This window comes from Neomonachus schauinslandi, chromosome 9 (genome assembly GCF_002201575.2).
Source record: "Neomonachus schauinslandi chromosome 9, ASM220157v2, whole genome shotgun sequence".
NCBI lineage: Eukaryota > Metazoa > Chordata > Mammalia > Carnivora > Phocidae > Neomonachus > Neomonachus schauinslandi.
The window spans coordinates 138670275-138687487 of record NC_058411.1 but is presented as its reverse complement, the minus strand read 5'-3'; the positions used below and the strand labels follow the sequence as shown (position 1 = coordinate 138687487).

Sequence of the window (17213 nt, the reverse complement as noted above, 5' to 3'; positions counted from 1 at the left end):
GTGAGCAGCCAAGTCCCGGCCTCCTGTCCCTCAGTGAGTCTCCGAGCGGCCTCTTTCCCGTCCTCACGCCCGGCCCCCACTTCCTTCTTGCCTGGACCAGCCTCCCGGTTTCCCACATCGTCTCCCTGCCTTGAGGCCTTCTGCCCTCCATCCGTCTCGCACCCCGCCGCTAGAACAGTCTCTCCAGAGCTCAGCTGTAATCCTGTCAGTCCTATTCCCCGCATCCTGCCGGGCTCCTGGCAGCCTGCTTCAGTCCAGCCCCATCCGCCGTGCCTCCCGTCTCATGCTGCAGCCCGACACCGTTCTTGCTCCTGCCAGACACACTCGGCCTCCCCTTCCCTCCCCTCCTCCTCCCGTCTCTGCACTGGGGCGTCCCCTTCCGCCTCGCTGCCCAGTGTCCACATCCCTCCGGCCGTTGGACATTCTGGAAGCACAGGGGCCAGAGCACGCACGGGGCGATCTTGGGGCTGCTGTGAGGACAACACAGACTGCCTAACAGTGCTGTGGAGCCTGACCCGTAGGACGTGACCCGTAACGCCGGCTCTCACCATTACCATCCTCGTCATTATCCTTCAGGAAGGGCCTCATTCACGTACCACCTCCTCCATGAAGCCTTCCTCCTGTGCCCGTCTGACGGAGCGGTGGCACTAACGGGAGAGCAGGCGGGGCTTCTGCTTGCCGCTCAGCTTCGCCGGGTAGCCCTCGGCTGGGTCCTCGTGTTTCGGGGCCAGGTCGGCCTCACTGAGGGAGCCCAGGGTGGTTGGGGTCTTGATAATGAACACATGTTGCAACATACCACACCAGCTTGCTGTTTATTATTTGCAATGGGATGGTCACTGTTTTGTGGTCGGAATGGTCAAGTTCCCAGCCCCTTCCCGAGATGAGGGCTCCAGGGAAGCCAGAAGATGAATCAGAAGTTTCTCTCTCCTCCTTCTGACAGTGCTGCTTGTCGCGCTTCACCTTTTGTCTCTCTGCACCTCATTTTCTGATGTTCTGCTCACCTTGCTTTGTTTTTTATTTGTTTTAAAATTTTATTTAGTTATTTATTTATGTTGAAAGACTTTATTTATTTATTTGAGAGAGAGAGAATGAGAGAGAGCACATGAGAGGGGGGAGGGTCAGAGGGAGAAGCAGACTCCCTGCCGAGCAGGGAGCCCGATGCGGGACTCGATCCCGGGACTCCAGGATCATGACCTGAGCCGAAGGCAGTCGCTTAACCGACTGAGCCACCCAGGCTCCCTATTTTATTTATTTTTATTAAGTGGGCTCCACGCTGGGTGTGGAGCCCAACATGGGGCTTGAACTCATGACTCTGAGATCAAGACCTGAACTGAGATCAAGAGTGAAATGCTTAACTGACTGAGCCACCCAGGCGCCCCTTAAGATTTTAAAGTAATCTCTATATCCAGTGTGGTGCTCGAACTCACAACCCCAAGATCAAAAGTTGTATGGTCTTCCCACTGAGCCAGCTGGGCAGCCCTCACCTTGCTTTCTTTGGATGTGTCAAATCGGGATTAAGCTCTAGCCTTGTCCAGGTCCCTCAGTAAGCAGGCCAAGGACGGTCTGCAGACAGTCCTCAGAGGTGATGGTTAAAAACAGATTCCAGGGCCCATTCTCACACCCTCTGAATCAGTCTTTGAGGCTTGGGCCCACGAAGCTGCATTTTAACAGGCTTACCCAAGTCTTTCCGTGCACTAAAATAAAGCCTTAAATTACTAACTTAGGTTCTGCTTCCATGGGCTGAGAGAAGTTCTGTCTTTATGAGTATGCTTAATTTATCAACCTCTTGGTGCTCCTGGGGATTTTCAGTGTTGCCCCTGCGCCTGGGCTCCACCGAAATCATCTGTCTTCTACCTGTTTTAGAGAATTTGCTTCTACGTTCCAACTTTTCGCCGACACTCTACCACCTGGGCATGCCTAGTACTCCCTCAGTGCAGGAACTTGATGAATGCATATTGAGTGAATGATCATTAGACATTGCGTGGAAGCTGTTAGGGCTCATCGGGTTAAATGATAGACTGAGCGTCTCCAGAAACTTCACCTAAACTTTAAGCAAGCATTTGAGTATATTTAAAGGCTCGGAACTTAAAACTTTGGCCTGATTTTATACTGAAAACTCATTTAGTATATTTGATTGTCTCCAAGGTGGATGGTCACACATCACATTCTTGGCATAATTCATGGGTTTTAGCTTAGAGCAATGGAAAATACTATGCTTTGTCATCTGCAGCAGTATGTTTTATGGATTAAAAATATTTGATTCAGTCAGAATTTATTCCAAGTCAAATGTTTAAAACTTTGTGAATAGCTATCATATACACTCTTTGAATTGACGGAGACTGCAGATAAACTTCTTTTAAAGATAATTTGATTATTTGCAAGCAATATATATGACATACAATATGGGACTTGCAGTCTGTCCCTCTAGACATGCGTGGTCCATGTGAAACAGTCATGTAGACTTCTGGAGTTACCTGCCCTCCCCCACCACCACAACTTGCAAGAGTTTCTATTTGTATTTCTTTATTTTGTGATTTGAATATAGAGGTTCTCAGACTTTGTATATTGTTCTTTCAGGACAGAGGTAGTTAAAAAAAATTAAGACCGAGATTTAAAGGAAAAGTAGAAAGGAGCCAACTTTAGACTCAGATAGGCCATACCTATTTTAATTTTATTAGAAACGCTAATGGACCTTGAATGAGCATCAGTGTACCAAAATCGCCTTGGAATTTTCACAATTCTATTTCAAATCAGAAAGAGTCACTAATTCTTGGATAAATAAAATTGAAAGCACCACATAAAAGTTTTTTTTTTTCTTTCCCACCAGGTTTCTGTGATGGTGAGAACGATGTACATGGGGAAGGTATGAACTGCTTTCACCTCCCGGCGCTGAGCGAGATGCTGACCGTAGTGTCTCTAGCCTCTCTTCACGCTCCTGAAACTCCTGTTTTCAGGACTTCCCCATATGCCGATGGCAGCTGATTGGTTCACTTTTCTGAGAGGCTGTATAAAATCCAGGCTGGCCACAATCGGGCACAGGAGAGGAACCGTGTACTTAAGCTCCTTGTCATCCGAGTCCCCAGAGTCCCGTGGTCACAAGGTTGTGCAGGGAAGCTAAAGTTGTAACCACATGAAAATATGAATGAATCGGTCACTCAAACCATTAGTTATCCCAGGACCCTTTCCTTCTCAGCTGTCTGTCTCTTCCTACTTAGAAAGTTTTGCAAGTCCGTAATTGACAAACGTAAGTAAACAATGCCAGAAAAAGGCAGATTGATTGCAAAACGAAATTGCAGAAATTGTAGGAGATACTGAGTTTCATAAAGCCAGTTGATGTTGGAGATCTGCCGAGATGACACTGAAAGCCAGTGACAAATGAGTGACACAGTTCTTTTATTCATTCGGCACCAGGCACTGTTTTCTTTCTTTGAATCTTTATAACCTGAAATTTAACTTGGCCAAATAAGCTCTTCAGAAGAGAGTGGCTTGAATACCAGGATTAACAGAGACACCTGGGAACGCTGGGGCAGCCCAGAATATCCGAGCAGACATGACGGCCGTCTTCCTGGCACTGAGTAAAGAGCACTGCATCTCAGAATCTGCTCTGCAACTTTGGTCTCTGTTTCAAGTGACTTCTTTCTGGGGTCTGTTATCCTTGGGTACGCAGAGTGCCCCGTGTGGGGCTAAGACGGGGCAGCCGTGACCATCACCAAGACCTAACAACATCTGTAGTTTTGAGCAGTCACCAGTGTCTCTCGTGATGCATCCTCTTCCTGACATCAGATGGCATGATCGCCGTCTCACCTGGCCAGACTGAGAACGATAATGCAGAAAACCCTGGAATGTTCCCTTGGTGCAGAGCTGACCATCCTGCGGCTCTGCCTTTAAGCCCTCTGGGTTCTCCGTTCCTGTCCACCCCCCACTCCCAGCCCATCACCAAGCAGCCTCACGGCCGCCCTGTCTCCCCTATGATGTTCCTCTTCTCTTGACTCTCCTCATTTCTTCCCTCCTGGGCCGCTGTGGTCCCTCCCCATCCCATCGGCTTCCACACTCTCCTTGCCAAGCTTGCGGGGCCCGCCGATCTGGCCTCGACCTTCTAAACCTGATCTCCTGCCAGTCCTTTACTTAGGCCAAGCTCCACTGAGAAGAGCGGCTCGACTCCATAGTTGCCCACTGTTTCCTCGCTTCTAGGCCTTTTTTTCTTATCTCTCCATCTCAGGAATGCCCTTTTCCTGTGCCGCCAAAGGCCTTCGCTCTGCCCAGCTGCAGAGGCCCGCACCGACTCTTCCCTGTCTACCCCACAGCAGCCCTGCACCCTTGGTTCTCGCTGCTCCTTGCAGTCCTGGGCTGAATCCATGTCTTACTCCTCTATGGGGTCCCCACAGACATGCTCACAGCCCCTTCTCTAGTATGCGGTCAATGTATATGTATCATATCAGTCATTTTTTTGCCAAGATAATTTGGCCAGGGGTGGGATGGCTGCCTTCTAAATGCAGTGAATATGTGGTTTTTCCCCCCCCCCTTTAGTGCTATCTTTCCCGGGCCCATTGAAAGAAGAGAATCTGTTAAACGTTCCCAAGCCACTGCCAAAACAACTGTGGGAGACCAAGGAGGTAGGGGAGCAGCCTGTGTTTGTTATTTGAATATTTACACTTGTGAGGTCATTGTAAAATCTTGCAGTGGGGGAAATAAGAATTGAGAAAAAAGGAGGTGAGGATATCAGGGGACAGAGATGAACAATATATTAGGGAATGATGGTTGAAATGAAACTGACCACAAGTTTGTTGATGAATTAGTACAGTGATCGCTTGACTTAAAATTTTCGTGTGAATTTTCTCATGCAGAAGAACCTATCCGTCCTTGACTCATTCATGTTCCCAAAAGCTCTGAAGCCTGTGACCAGTCATAGGCAGATTTTTCTGTTTTAGAGCCAAACCTTCTCCCCATCACCAGCTTCTGTGCGGAATTGCTGGTTTACCAGATACCCGTTTCTTCAATGAAGGGTATTTGACCTGAGTCCTCAGGGAGTCTGTAAGTCAATCATCTGTTTTATGACTTCTCTGAGCCTCTGAGTATTTGCATGTACAGCTGTGCCAGCTGACCACCACCACAGCTCTCTGTGAACCTCACCCCCGGTGGAAGGAGTGTGGCCCCATGGTACTTGACTTGGCCTTTCTTCCAGTAGGAAAGCTGTGTTTCCTTTGAAAGGAAACAGGTCATCTGTTCCAGCCATTAGTGATGCTCTTTTGCAACTGTTTGTGCTGCCTTATGGTCGGATTCCAGTTTCTTCTGCCAGATCTATCAAAGTCATCATTGGCATTAAGGGTGGGCTTGAAAGGGCCTTTTTTTTTTTTTTTTGTAAAAGTAAGATGTATATGATGTTTCATCTTTTTGGGGGGGGGGGGGGAGATATAATTTTAAATGCACGTACTTTGGGGTGCCTGGCTGGCTCAGCCGGAAGAGCACTCGAGACTCTTGATCTCAGGGTCACGAGCTCAAGCCCCACGTCGGGTGTAGAGATGACTTAAATAAACTTAAAAAAAATTAACATACCAAACAGAGGAGAAACAGCCACACTGTCCTTGTGGCCGTGGGAGGCACAGGTGGTTTTGGAGGCTTTTATCGGAGAACGGCCCTATCTTCTCTGGCAGGAAGGGCGGCGGCACCCACTCTTCCCCAGGTGCCAGGGACTGCTCTCTCTGGAAGGAGGTGCTCACCCTACTTCTTAGGGATTTGCAGCACTCCATAAATCACTTCTGGGAGAAGAGTTGAGTCAGTGGTACATTCATTTTCCCCAGCATCTATTTATCGAGTCCCTGGCACCAGGTGCTCTAGCTGCAGGGATAGTACAGTGAACAACATCAAAAACCCTGCCCTGCTGAAGCTTATGTTCTAGTTGAAATATGTGTTTCCTTCTGACATTAATTTCCTTCTTCTTCACCCTGTTTTGTTTTTCTGTTTTCTTCTTTTCCTCTGAGGCCAATTGGAAAAGCAATGTTTATTTAGAAACTTTCTCTATAAAACATTGGCCTTTTTGAAGGAAATAATACTCATCTAGAAGATAAATTAACAAGGCAAAAATTAAGAGAACTCATGAATGCCATGCCTCCCTTGTGCCAGGAGAAGTCTAGTCCGAACTGAAGTGGTTGTGTGTGCAGATGCTCTCGCTTGCGCCGACTGCAGCCCCAAGACACAAAGACACTTGTAAAAAAAACTTGAATTTGACTTTGCAGTGAGTAAGGCCGGGTTTCTGTGTCTCTCCCCAGATTCAGTCCCTGTCAGGGCGCCCTCGATCCTGTGATGTTGGAGGCGGCAAGTAAGTAATGTTCTTCCTGTTCGAGGCTCAGAGACTGACTGTCCCAAAGATTTTCCTGAAGGAAAGTCTTATGACTTTGTCCCAAAACTCTGAGAACCTTCACTTGTTATATGTAACTTGGAAGTCAACCGGACGTTCACAAAAACAAGAGCTCCCTTTGGTACTCGTTTTTCATTCGTTTAAAGTAATTAAGTTATATAAGGGCCCCAGCAAGTAAAATGGCCATAAATACGCTTGAGCATAGCACGGCCGGGCGTTGGTGAACACACAGCCGGGCCCTGGAAGCAGAGGCAGAAGCAGGGGCGCCCAGAGGAGCCACCAGCCTCGCGCCTGTGGCCGATTGACAGAGTGTCTGTGAACGTGCTTCATGCCACCGAACTGTACATGGACACGTGATAAACTTCCTATCAGGTGTATTTTACCGCAGTTCTTAAAAATCAGCCGAAGGTGAGTAAAGGAAAGGTTGCAAATATAGAAAGAGTGCTTACGAAGCCACTACTCAGCATATTTAGTAGCGTTCAGCTCTACTCCCTGGAAGATTGCAGACAGCTTGCAAAAGTAGGCATGGTACCCACATGAATGAAGAAGCGTGTGAGGAGATTGGGACGAAGGACAGGTGGACAGAGCTGAGGGCTAATGCAGCCCCCACGTCTGCCCTGGGGCATGGGTTTCGGGGTGCACAGCGGTGCTCGCCGGGGAGGAGCTGCTGCTCCTGGGCCACGGCTGCCTGGAAGAACTTTCTTTGGACAGGACGGACCCCTGGGGACCCGAGGGAACTGTGTGCCCGAGGCCGGTTACCACGGTGCGCTCAGGGCTCTGCCACCTCTTGAACTGAAACCAGCTCAGAAGCAGCAACTCCTTCAGGGGCCAGAATAATGTGGTTTGAAAATGGGACCCTTGCACGATCTCTCTGAGGACGAGCACACACTTCAGAAGTCTGTGGATGCAATAAATCTCCTTCAGTCCATCCTTAAATGTTTCCCTAGCAAAGCATTCCATGAGTCTGACAGCAGTTCGTTCAGGGCGTTCCCTACTTCTCTTTTTTTGGCTAAACATAAACTCCTGTGATGAAGAGTCCACTGAGCTGAGCTGAGGATTGACCTTCTCTTCAAAAAGTCCAAAGGCCTGCCAGGACGCTTACCTGGACAGAAGACCGCACACCTGGGGGTGCGGGGCGTCCCCGCAGAGAGGGCTAAGATTCTCCTCAAGAACCCTGACAATTGAGTGATCAGTGCTCTGAAGGCCTGCGTTCCGGAACGGGGCCACAATATTTGGCCACCCCTCTTCCCCAACCAGAGCTTTAAAGCAGGTGTTTCTCAGATACCGAGTGTTGTTTTCTTGCTCTTATGTTAGAGGGAGAGTTCCATTCAGTGACTCGTATTCATTCAGGTACTTATTGACCCCTAATTCCAGGTGCTGGGGTAGAGCCGTGAACAAAGCAGGTCAGATCCCTGCTTTCCAGGAGCTGATGCTCTATCGGAGAGAGATAGGCAGCAACAATTAGGCAAATATGTCATGTGTTGGTAAGCACAATGAAGAGAAAGAAAGCACGGTAAGAGAGGCAAGCCCTTTCTTGATAAGATGCTGTGTGACCAGAACGTGGGAGGAAGTGAAGGGGACAAGGGCTCCAGGCAGAGGGGACAGCAAGGGTAGAGACTCCGAGGTGGGGGTGCCTGGAGAGTAAGGAGGCTGTTGCCGCTTGCTCTGGATGTGAAGTAAGACGGACAGGTAGCACTACCTGTCTCCTGTCAGATTCGAGGGAGGACTCCGGCAGGTTGTAGGTATATTTGGAAAGTTACAATTTGTGTTTCTCTCATCTGGAGAGAAAACTGTTTTGAATGTCACCAATGACCTGGTTCCCACCGGCCCCGGGGACTTTCTCCATCCTTGCTCCGTGTCAGTGGACCCTGCCTTCCCCGCTTCCTCTCCCTGCCTTCATTCCCGTCTGCCACCCATCAGTCAGAGAGCCTGTCCGCTGTCAGGCTGAGCAGCTCTGGGTTCTCCAGGTCATTTTTCTAGTCTTTGACCTTTAACCCTATAACCGATCTCCTACGTCCAGCCAATCAGAAAGACAAGGTATCACATTCAGTTTTTGTACCACCAAAATCTTTCTTCCTCCTCCGTCAAATTGGACACCTTCCCTTCTTCCCCATGTCCCCCCAAGCCTGCACAGTTCTGCCAGGCCCCCTACCTGTACCAGGAAAAGGGGGGCCACCAGGGAGGCAGGCTCAGCTTCTTCCTGCTCCGGATTGCCCTCGCCAGTCTGTCTTCCCTAGTCTCGAAGACACAGGTGTCCTCTGGCCAAGGCTCACCACCCGACTCACTCCCTGACCCTTGTCTGCACAGGCCTTTCTGAGGCCTCTCCCTCCTTCTGCCCCCCCACCCCCACCCCGGGTGTTCGGCCTTGCCTGCCCTGCTAGGTTTTCTCTCTGCGTTTAAATGTACTTACTAAGGAGTCTGCACAGAAGAAGTCCTTCCTTAGCCCTGCATTCCCTTTTAGTTACTTCCTGCTCGTTTCCAGGATTTCTTAGCCACACTTTTGAAAGAGTATTTGCTCTTGAGTCTTCTTCCCTTACTGCTTGTCCACTCCGCGACCCACTGTGGCCTGGCCTCCACCCACACTGTTCCAAGGGGACTGTCCTCAAGAGACGTCCCTATTACGCGTCCTCTTGTCCTGTGGAAACTCAGTGTCTAAGGCAGAATTCGTTATCATCCCCGTAGCACCCACCCGCATCCCCAGTCTGCTTATACACCTCAGTGTCCCTAGGCCAGGGTCCCCATGCCGGAAGATCAGAAGTCCTTCTTCAGTACTGCCTTCAGTGTCTCTCGACTCCATCCCCATGCTCTCCTGTGTCTCCTTGGACTACTGAGCAGCAAAAGCCCCCACTCACCTCTGTGCCCCCAGGCTCTGCTCCTTGTGCCTGTCCTCCCTCCCCCATCTATTAGCCACATTGTCCTCAGGATTTTGTCTTCTCCTGCTTGCAACCTTCCACCGGCTCCTTGTCAGTCTGAGCCTCGTGTGCTCTCTACCTACCTGCCCAGGACCAGCCCCCTCACCACCATTTCTCCTGAACTTGACCTTCCTGCCGTATTTCCTGCCGTATCTAAATTCCTCGAGTGTGCTGTGTGGTTTCACACTTCTCTGCTTTGCCCATGCCGTGAACTCTGCCTGAAGTGGCTTTCCCACCTAGACCCTCTGGGTCTTCGAACTCAGCCCAGGGAGCCCCCCGGCCCGCTGGTTAGCCCCTCCACACCTCACGCCACCAGGCTCTGTCCCTGCATTACAGACTTGTACTATGTGGCTGCCTCCCTGCCTTGTCCGAGTCTCTTGAGGCCCTGATGCCCGCAGCTGGTCTCTGGGAGGTGCTTGTGGATGGCAGCGTCCTCGGCGGAATCCCCTCCCCTCACTGCTCCCTTCTGGGTCAGGCCTGGACCATCGCTGCCTCACTCTCTGCTCCGTTATGCCGTCCTCCACGCCGTGTCCACAGTGGCATTTCTGAAGTGTCATTCTCCAGCTTACACTGGGCTCCCTACCTCCCACAGTCCCTGATCTGGACTCTTCAGAACAGCGCATCATCTTACCCTTGCTCACTTCACTCCCCTCCTACCTCATCTCCTGCTACCCACCCCTTCCTGGCTCTGCCCTGACACCCTGGCCATGCCAGGCTGCTTCCCTGAAGCATGAGCACCCTGTCAGGTGCTTGGTAAAGTGTTACTTTCCCAGCCGAGCCTGACACTGACAACCCCTGCGTCTCTTGTCCCTAATGGTCATCCCACCCCCATCAGCCCGGCCCTGCATGCTTCCTTCCACATTGCAAGTGCTTGCTTTACCACCGCTCTGTCTCTCCAGCTTGCCCATGAACTCCAAGAGCAGTGCCCTCAGACCTGGGCTAGGCGGCTCCTCCCAGAGCCCCACACTTTAGAGACCCCGCTCCCGTGGAGTCTGGAGTCCAAGGGGCCACCGGGGAACACACCATCTGCCTGAGGGGCACCGGGCAGGGGGGGTGTGGACTGTGGCCAGGGCTTGGCCTATAGGCTGGGATAGGGGGGCCTTGGGGGCCCTGTGGTGAGGAGCAGGCTGGGGTGGGAAGAGATGGTGGGCGGGCTGAGGACCACAGCCACCTCCCCTATGTCCCCGTGCAGAACTTCCAGGAGCCGGAGGATTCTTAATTTCAATCTGGCCTTCCAGGCTCTTATGGAGGTATAATTTGTCAGGACAGAAACATAGAACATAGTTCATTTAAGGGTTTGTTCACTTGATGCATAACTTTTAGAAGTTTAAACAGATGGTATGTGGGCCTCCATGCACGCTCTTCCTCCAGGCCTGCAGATGTCAGGGGTGGGCCTGACTGCGAACCCACATGCCCGGCTCCTTGGTCTTTGTACCACCAGCACTCAACCCAGTGCCTGGCACACGGCGGATAAGTGAATGCTAACATCTCTTTCTCACTTTAAAATTGATGAAAACTGTAACCAGATATATCTTGGAAGTATCTGCTTGATGCAGAGAGACTTTTTTTTTTTTTTTTTTTTTTGTGGGAAAGATACTTTTAAAATCTAGCAAAAAGGAGCGTACAGATATAAAGCAGTGCCTCACATTTTATTTAGGGCTTTATAGTTTTCAAAGAACTTTTTTTTTTTTAAAGATTTTATTTATTTATTTGAGAGAGAGAGAGAATGAGAGAGAGCACATGAGAGGGGGGAGGGTCAGAGGGAGAAGCAGACTCCCCGCCGAGCAGGGAGCCCGATGCGGGACTCGATCCAGGGACTCCAGGCTCATGACCTGAGCCGAAGGCAGTCACTTAACCAACTGAGCCACCCAGGCGCCCCGGTTTTCAAAGAACTTTTACAACCATAGTCTGATCTGGTCTTGGAAGATATTTCTGCAAAGTAGGCACAGCTGACATCCTTAGTCTGATTTGACAGGTAAGGCGGTTGCCCTTCAGAGAGGGTAAGCCAAGGATGCCGGGTCTCAGAACGAGGGAGAGTCCAAGCCTACGTAAGGACTTGCATGGTTGATACCCACTGCCTTTCTTTGACAAGTCTGTTCTATTCCCCAGCAGCCAAATGCACTTTAGAAAGTAACACTCCTCTTTCTTTTTTTCAGTGGTTTTCCACACAACGGTCAGAACATAGGCCTCTCACCCTTTCTGGGGACCCTGAACACCGGGGGGTCATTGCCAGATCTCACCAACCTCCACTACTCAACGCCCATGCCAGCCTCCCTGGACACCAGTGACCATGTCTTTGGTAGTATGAGTGTGGGGAATAGTGTGGGCAACCTGCCGGCTGCTATGACTCATCTGGGCATAAGAAGCTCTTCCGGTAAGTGTCCCCCACTCTGTGAGAACGTGCCCACGTACGTACCCTGGTGGCTTAATCATAGGTGGTCCCCAGTGAATCAATGAATGAGAATGATTGCATCTGAGTTAGAGATAGCTACGTACCTATTCTTAGAGCTCTTGACCCTGCTGACATTTCAGTTTGGTGGTCTGTTTCTGCTGGATTCCATGAGCTCTGGGACGCTCTGCTAGACCTCCTTCTTTATTGTCTTCACCAGCCCAGGTGTCCTGAGACTTGGAGAGTAAGATGCGAGAGTTAAGAAAAAAGCGTCCATTCCATTCTGTGTTCACTGAACAATGTTAGTGGCTCTTTTTTTTTTTTTTTTAAGATTTTATTTATTTATTTGACAGAGAGACACAGTGAGAGAAGGAACATAAGCAGGGGGAGTGGGAGAGGGAGAAGCAGGCTTCCCACTGAGCAGGGAGCCCGATGCGGGGCTCGATCCCAGGACCCTGGGATCATGACCTGAGCCAAAGGCAGACGCTTAACGACTGAGCCACGCAGGCGCCCCACAATGTTAGTGGCTCTTATCAACATGGGATGATGGTTTATCACTACAGCTCTCTCTCTAGATCCCTCTGCTTTCCCATTGGATTTCAGAAGAGAATATTTTGAATTTTAGAACATTTATACTGGATGTGATGAAAACATTTTATACTCCATAGATACGTATATTAAATAGAAATCTACCACAGTTTAAAATTACTGGTTCAAATTTCCAGAAGTGCTTAAAAGTCAGCATGTGGCTGTATGAAATTGCAGCCCATGATGTGACTTGGGTGTTACTGTACTAAGTTTGAGCGCCCGCAGCTCAGACCCCATGTTGAAACATGACTAAATTTACTTGTGTCTTGACAGACGTTCTTGTCGATGTCTGAGGCAGGCATTGATCTCTTACTCCCAGTGCTGCGGTCCAGCCCCCGGCTGCCCCAGTCCAAAGAGCTGTGGTGTAGACCATTTCCTTGGGAAGGGGTCGCCAGTGATGGTCCATCGGTGGGGGACATGCCTGCTGGTTTCCACTCTGGGTTCAACAGGACTTGTCCACACAGATCAGAATCCACCACTCACAGGAGAGAGGTCCCCTTTACAGCTGTCATCTGGAAGGTTCTCTAAAGCTTGCAGTGGTGCTGCCATTGTCCCACATAATTTTAGGTTTGAAGAATTGATTTTAGAGATAACCTCTACTTACTCACTAAGGTCATTTTATTATCCTGCTGCTCTACCAAGTGTCCTGGTAAATTCTGTATGAACAAGGACATCCAAGATCACATAAGTAACACAGCATCAGCACTTAGCTCCTTGGGGTCTTGGGGAAGCCACCATTCTCCAGGGTGGCCTTCGACACTTCGCTTCAGCTGAAAATCCTATGTTTATCGCTGTGTGTTATTTTCCTCAAAAAAGCATCATTTTGTCCAGAACTAGTATCAAGGCTTTATAGTTTCTAGGCACTCCTTAAAATGCATGGTATACAAAGTCGTACAAACATGTTTGAGCTTTCCTTCTGAGTGAGTGGCTTTGTTTCTTTCTTTCTTTTTTTTTTTTTAATATTTTATTTATTTATTTATTTGACAGAGAGAGACACAGCGAGAAAGGAACACAAGCAGGGGGAGGGTCAGAGGGAGAAGCAGGCCTCCCGCGGAGCAGGGAGCCCCATGCAGGGCTCGATCCCAAGACCCTGGGACCATGACCTGAGCCGAAGGCAGACACTTAATGACTGAGCCACCCAGGCACCCCGTGGCTTTCTTAACTGAAGGTCACATCTTTAGCTCTGATTGTGACTCAAGCTAGCGGATCCATGGAGAGTTGTACTGTGGGAGAGCTGCATAGGGTTTTATCCAGAGACATCTTTCCTGTGTTTAGAAAAATCATTTGCCAGCAAAAAATGCTTTATTTTGTCCTTGCTCCATTGTAGTAACTTTTTTTTTTAAAGATTTTATTTATTCATTTAGATACAGAGAGAGAGAGAGAGAGCATGAGCAGGGAGAGCGGCAGAGGGAGAAGCAGGCTCCCCGCTGAGCAGAGAGCCCGATGCGGGGCTCGATCCCAGGACCCTGGGATCATGACCTGAGCCGAAGGCAGACGCTTAACCATCTGAGCCACCCAGGCGCCCCCACTGTAGTAACTTTTATCAAACACTTAGTTTTTTATGAACGTGAAAGAACACACAGTTGTACGCAACCCGGCTGCTGGTACCAGGATGACGGGCTGAACTGTGAAACACAGGCATTGCCTTCTGAGATACACAGAAGCATCATGAAGTCACGGAGCGAAGCCACTCTGTGCCAGGCCTCGTGCCAAGGCCCCGGCAGGACACAGGACACGGTCCCTGGCCTCATGGAGCAGGCTGTGTCATGGAAAGTTTCCCAAACTCTCCGGCTCACGCCAAAATTCACAACCCCTTCCCCCAAATAAAACAGCACCAGCAAAAACTTCATTTTCTGTGAATTGGAATAGACTGTGATGAATGATTCTCAGGAGCCAGAAAAGCAGGAGATGTGGGAGGGGGTCCCTTCCTATGACTCTCTGGGGCGTTCAGGGTATTTTCAGGGTGCCCGGAGGCGGCGCCCCAGAGCCGTGACTCTCAGAAGGCAGCAGAGGGTCCGGGCAGGGTGCCTGGGACAGAGGCGTCCGGGGGCTCTAAACAGAATGTGTGCACAGCCCTGGGGTCTTTTCGCTGGGTGGGGGCTGAGCCCTGGCCTCTGCTCACCTAGCCCTGCCACCCAGCGGCTGTGTACACGTGTCCTTGTGAGTCAGACTCACAGTCACCGTCAGTGTGCACGCGCCTCTTCCCCGCCGCGGGTATCTCTGGTATGTGTGCAGCAGGAGAGCCGCCCGAGAGCTGCCCCCCACACAGAATCATCGTCAGATCGGATAGGCGGAAGTTAGGTCTTCTTTAGTCTTTGGAAAAGGAAAGATTTGGCCTGCAGTCATGGCAAGTAACTTGTGCACTTGTTGTCTTGTAGGTCTCCAGGGTTCTCGGAGCAACCCCTCCATCCAGGCCACGCTCAATAAGACCGCACTCTCCTCCTCCCTGAACAGCCACCCGCAGACGTCCGCCCCCAGCGCCTCTGCTCTTCACCCTTCCCTCCGGCTCTTCTCCCTCAGCAACCCGTCTCTCTCCACCACAGCCCTGAGCGGCCCGTCCCGGAGGAGGCAGCCTCCCGTCAGCCCGCTCACGCTCTCTCCCGGCCCCGAAGCGCAGCAGGGTTTCAGCAGACAGCTCTCGGCCACCAGCCCCCTGAACCCCTATCCTGCGGCGCAGGTGAGAGCAAACCCACAGTCCAACAGGGGGAGGCACGTGGGGCCTGGGTTGGGCCCCCCTCAGCTGGTGTAGTCCCCGAGGTCTCCCGTGAGACCGGAGGGAGCAAGTGGGAATAACTCAGGAAGCCCTACTCTTGTCCTCACAGCACGTTTGTGGTGATGATCGCTGTTGCACAAACAACACAATCTGTAGTCACTAACTCACAAACCTTGGGGTTGGGGGCCAGGGAGGGCATAGGGAACACAATCCAGACGCGTCTAAGGTGGCTGGGGGAGACCAGGCTGGGGCTTTAAAATTGGAGTGGAAAATTATCGGTAACTGAGTCTGTAAGTATTTTAAGCCACTGGGGAAAGCCAAAGAAGACATTTAATACCTTCCTGAAGCTTTGGTATTGGATTAGACCTCTTCCCTAACTACGCCTACAGATTTGAGAAGCAGTACTTTTATTGCTCATGAAGTGATAGGTGTATAATAAGGATCAGGGTCCTCCATAAAAGGACCTAAATAAGTCTGTTTAGAAAGAGGCACATTTTGGGGCACCTGGCTGGCTCAGTGGGTAGAGCATGTGACTCTTGATCTTGGGGTCATGAGTTCAAGCCCCATGTTGGGTATAGAGATTAAAAAGTAAAATAAAACCAAGAATTAAAAAGAAAGAAAGAGGTACATTTTGAAGTCACAAGCCTGTTACAGAAATTCAGGTGTCAAAACATCATATTTTGTCTTCTTGACTTTGTTTTGATTCTGAGCTCTTAGGGTGGCTCTTACCATAATCATCAATGAATATATTTTCAACCTATTGGTTCCTCCCTAGATACATTGTGACATCATTTACTCCCCACCTCGCCATAAATGAGTCATGATTTAGCAAGCAAGAGTTGACAGAACACAATGGAAGGAGTTAGCAGATCCAGTTATTACTCACTCTTAACATGAGTAATCCCTTTCGGGAGAGGGTGAGAGGGTATTTCATAATTGTTTTTTTAATGGTTCTTTTTATGTTATTGGATTGCCTTTAATTTTCTTTTGTAAGATTATTTTATAGGAAAGTCTTGAAATTTAGTGTGTCTTGGTGGGGGGGGCACCACCGCCTGCCCCTGGGGTCCTTTTTTATTTTCTGAAAATCACTCATGGGACTGCCGTCCTCGCTGCTGGGGGCATATGCCCCAGCCCCTGCACCACCCCTGCTGCTGCCTGGGCAGGGGGAAGGGGGGGGGGGCACGGTGCCTGTAATTATTAAACATGAATTCAATTTTAAAAAAAAAGGATTATTTTATAGGATGTAAAAAATATTACTATTGCTTTCTGGCTACATTTTAAGGAGAGCTGTAGGCATAGAGAGCATCCTTTTCCAGATGTTTCCATTTTTTTGTTTGCTTAATTACTAAGATTTAAAAAAAAATCAATGTTATCCATGCACATAGTTTAATAAGTCAGATAGTTCTAAAGGGCTTGTTATGAAACAACATTGTCTTCCCCTCCCCGACTCACCATATTTCTCACTCCCTAGAGATGGCTCCTTTCAACCACTTTAATCTCTTTGGTATAACCATGTTATTTCATGCTTGTTTTGTTCTGGATTTTTAGTGTTAGGTATTATCTGATGACATCCTACCATGGAGGATTAGCATATGGTTCTCTTTCACCTCTCTCCAAACCCCACCCACCTACACACACGTTTCCTCCTCATTCACACTGTGCTTTGTTATAATTTTGATGAGAGCAATATTCGGTGTTTAGTGTTTTCCCGGTTACAATAGCCAGAGTTGAACCATTTAATATTCCATAAAATAACAAAATGAAAAATATTTTTCTCCTGGGAGTTAATGAATGTTTTGCTTTGTTAGTCTGGTTTTCTATGTGTGTATTGCTTATCCCATCCCCACCTCTTGGAGTTGGGTAGATCTCCTCTCAATACATTTAAAAACAAGCCCTCTGGGGCGCCTGGTGGCTCAGCTGTTAGGCGTCTGCCTTCGGCTCAGGTCACAATCCCAGTGTCCTGGGATCGAGCCCCACATCGGGCTTCCTGCTCAGTGGGAAGCCTGCTTCTCCCTCTCCCACTCCCCCTGCTTGTGTTCCCTCTCTCGCTGTCTCTCTCTCTGTCAAAAAATAAATAAAAAATCTTAAAAAAAAAAAAAACAAGCCCTCCATGGGCTCCTGGGTGGCTCAGTCGGTTAAGCATCTGGCTTCAGCTCAGGTCATGATCCCAGGGTCGTGGGATCAAGCCCCGTGTAGCATTGGACTCCATGCTCAGCGGGGAGTCTGGTTCTCCCTCTCCATCTGCCCATGTGCTCT

General features: G+C 49.6%; 1 protein-coding gene across 1 annotated transcript in view; it reads left to right on the top strand.

Annotated features, from left to right (window-relative positions):
- CRTC3 (CREB regulated transcription coactivator 3) overlaps positions 1–17213 on the top strand; it is a 90317-nt gene that overhangs the window by 65104 nt on the left and 8000 nt on the right. Inside the window, exons 7-11 of the mRNA XM_021680450.1 lie at positions 2828–2863; positions 4528–4613; positions 6267–6316; positions 11424–11641; positions 14623–14921. Coding sequence (XP_021536125.1) covers positions 2828–2863; positions 4528–4613; positions 6267–6316; positions 11424–11641; positions 14623–14921 — 689 coding nt within the window. The remainder of the gene's footprint in view (positions 1–2827; positions 2864–4527; positions 4614–6266; positions 6317–11423; positions 11642–14622; positions 14922–17213) is intronic.